The 3255-nt window shown below is 56.9% G+C and overlaps 1 protein-coding gene across 1 annotated transcript in view; it reads right to left on the reverse strand.

Moving 5' to 3' along the window:
* Positions 1–2210: 2210 nt before the first annotated feature.
* MRPL20 (mitochondrial ribosomal protein L20) overlaps positions 2211–3255 on the reverse strand; it is a 33007-nt gene continuing 31962 nt past the window's right edge. The window contains exon 5 of the mRNA XM_012002004.1: positions 2211–2551. Within this exon, the coding sequence (XP_011857394.1) occupies positions 2378–2551 (174 nt within the window). The 3' untranslated portion in view covers positions 2211–2377. The remainder of the gene's footprint in view (positions 2552–3255) is intronic.

The raw sequence follows: 3255 nt of genomic DNA on the forward strand, positions 1-3255 counted from the left end.
GCCTCCCGAGTAGCTGGGACTACAGGCGCCCGCCACCTCGCCCGGCTAAGTTTTTGTATTTTTAGTAGAGACGGGGTTTCACCGTGTTCGCCAGGATGGTCTCGATCTCCTGACCTCGTGATCCGCCTGTCTCGGCCTCCCAAAGTGCTGGGATTACAGGCTTGAGCCACCGCGCCCGGCCTCCCGCAAAGTCTTGCCTTAAAAACTCAGCCCCTGGGGAGACACGGGTGGAGGGGGGACTGGAAACGTGGCCTCGACGCCTCTACAGACCCCCTCCAGCATTGGGAGGCCTAAGTGCCTCAAGGTTCAGGCCCCCGGAAGGAGTCGGGGGAGGGAGGTCCGGTGCTGTACGTGTGAAGGAGCTACCCCACAAACGCCAGGGAGACAGTGAGGGGGTTCTTGCGTTTGTAAGGTCTTAACATCGCTGATCGACCACAGCTGTGCAGGAGGGGCAGTAGGTATCTGTTGCTACAGTTACCGGAACCTTTGCCAGGACTAGTGCAGAACCACGGGTGAGGATAGTGGGGAAGCCTGCGTGGGGCAGGGGAAGGGTGAAGGGGAAGGGTGAAGCAGTGAGAAGAGGGAAGGGCAGCAGAGGCCTGAGTGGTTGCAGGTTCACACACTGAGCTGCCAGTGACTGCCTAGCTCAAACGGGCTCAAATCCAGAGGCCACCATTGCTCCTCACCGCTACCCCCAGGTCCAGCTGTCCACTAGCTCTGCCATGATTGATACTGCAGCTCAAACAGTGCCAACTAAGACCCACTCTCCTCACCGCCTGCTATGGGCAACACGGTGTGGTTACAGCTTTACTCCTGTCCTCCCCCAGGCTGGCAGCTCAGGGAGGGATGTCTTGTCTGTTACAACTGCAAGCTCTCCAGTAAAGAAGGAATTTCCTCTTCTACACAGCTGGTTTTTCATTGGTGCTGCTTGCCCATTCCCTGAGCTGTGACTGCCCGAGGAGTGGGAGGTTGGTGGTGCCTCCAGCCAATCAGGGGCAGACCCCGGGGCTGCCTGGGAACAGGACTATGGCACAAACCGAATGAGTGCTGGGAGCAACCCACAGGGCTCTGCGCATGCATGTCTTCCTTCACTGACATGAAATGCAGAAAAGGCAGCTTTGCCACAGCACAGCAGAATGCACAGAACGTGGCCGCACAAGGCTCTGTCCTTAACCCCGTTGTCCAGAAGCCATTTACCAAGGGCTCACAGGCACTGAGTGCCCCGTGCACATAGCCAGACACTGCACTCATGCAGCGGAAAGGACAGTGAACGAGACTTGGTCCCTGGCCTCCAAAGTCATAGGGCGTAGCGGCTGTCATCAGGCAGTGACGAGGGCCAGGAGGGGGACCTCTTAAGGGGCCATGCAGTTATGGAAGCCAAAAAGAAAGGCGGCCTGCAGTGAGGACGGAGTGGTCGGCCTGAAGCCATCTCTAGCAAGTGGCCAGGACTCTGATTGTTCTGTGCAGGTTGGAGGTAGGTGGTGAGTCTGAGAAAGGGGCCAGAAAGACTCCCCAGCAACTGCTGGCAAAGGGTGAAGGGCACATTGCCACAGGATGCAAGCCACCTGCCTTTGCAGGGGGGAAGATGGGCACTCAGCTCAGGCGCTCCTATGGCAGGGTCAGCAAAACAAGCAGGTTGCAGCAGGGGTCTGTGCACTGCTGTGTAAATGTGGGGGGCATCAGCAGGTAGACAGAGCCTTCCTGGGGCAGAAAGACCAGGGGAGAAGTGTGCATCATCCTTGGGGTTAAGGGATAGTTGTCTCTTGGATGTTGCTTCCTGGAGATGCCTGAAAAGCCAGTTCAGCCTTCGGGGACCAGGCCACCACCCACCTGATGTGAGCGTTTCCTCCAGTCCCTGCTGGGTGCTGAATCTGGCGGACAGGGAAGCTGAGGGTGCTGTTCTGAGTGGCGGCTGAACTGAGCCACAGGGCCCTGCTGGACGCAAGAACACTGGAGGCCAGGGGAAGACAGGGCTGAGGTCAGCCCTGAGCGGAATGGAGTAGGGACTCAGGGTGGGTCAGGGAACTGGAAAGTGGGCACTGTGCACGCAGGCCTTGAGGGGAGCCCAGGTAGGGACCCCCCACCATGTGCAGAAGGCAGCTGCCTGCTCAGCTGCATCCCACAGCCAGGTGTCGCCGCAGCCTCGGTTGGAAGCAGGACGTGCTCCTCCACGCGCTCGCTCGCTGTCAGAAAATGACTCCAAAAACTGAAGTGTTTGAGTTTCATTCACACAAAACACGGACGTCATCTGTGACACTCTGTCCCAGAGACAGGGCCTTCCCTCATGCCTGTTACTGGGATGTAGATAGACAAAAGAACAAATCAAACAAACTGCAAATGACTCTGTGTCTTTTCCTAATCAATACAGCAACAGTCCTCAGTGGTACTGCACCACTCTGGAAAAAATGCCTTCAGGTTCCTTCCCATCCCCCAAGGCAGCAGCAAATCCTTCGTGTCGCCTCCTATTGGCCAAGGCAGCCAAAGATTTAAAAGTCTTTGGTTCGTAGATGGCCAGATCCGCTAGGACTTTCCTGTTGAGCTCCACCTGGCACTGGGAAAAGAAAGAATCAGAAGCTGCAGTCAGTGTGCGTGGGCGCGGCGCTGGCTCAGGCTGCACACTCGCCTGGGGGAGGGAAGGCCCAGGAGAATCCTATCGGGGTGGCATAGCAGAGGACTTGCAGGCAGGATGCTGAAGGATAAATGTGGACAAGGGTGAGGGAGGCACCTGTGGAATCTGCAGGGCGGCTGGAGTCCAATCCCAACGTCAGCCCAGGGAACCAAACGCCTTGTTCAGGGTCCTTGGCCACCCTGACTGAACTGACTGCTGGCTGCTGGCCTGGGGTAACACTTTAAGCCAACTTGGAAGTGCTCACAAGACCCGCAGAGGATTTCAGAAACTAGTGAAGTGCCCACAAGAGAGCTAAGAACTGCAGATGATTTCAGAAGCTAGTGAACAATGCCAGAGTTTAAGGAGCAGAAAAGAAGGGGGGCTGTCTCTGAGCATTAAATTCAGCTACCAAGGCTGGCTGCGGTGTCTCGCCTGTAATCCCAGCACCTTGGGAGGCCAAGGCAGGCAGGTCACCTGGGGTCGGAGGTTCGAGACTGGCCTGATCAACATGGAAAAACCTCATCTGTCCTAAAAAATACAAGAAAAAGGGCCGGGCGCGGTGGCTCAAGCCTGTAATCCCAGCACTTTGGGAGGCCGAGACGGGCGAATCACAAGGTCAGGAGATCGAGACCATCCTGGCTAACACG

Source organism: Mandrillus leucophaeus, unplaced genomic scaffold (genome assembly GCF_000951045.1).
Source record: "Mandrillus leucophaeus isolate KB7577 unplaced genomic scaffold, Mleu.le_1.0 Scaffold672, whole genome shotgun sequence".
Taxonomy (NCBI): domain Eukaryota; kingdom Metazoa; phylum Chordata; class Mammalia; order Primates; family Cercopithecidae; genus Mandrillus; species Mandrillus leucophaeus.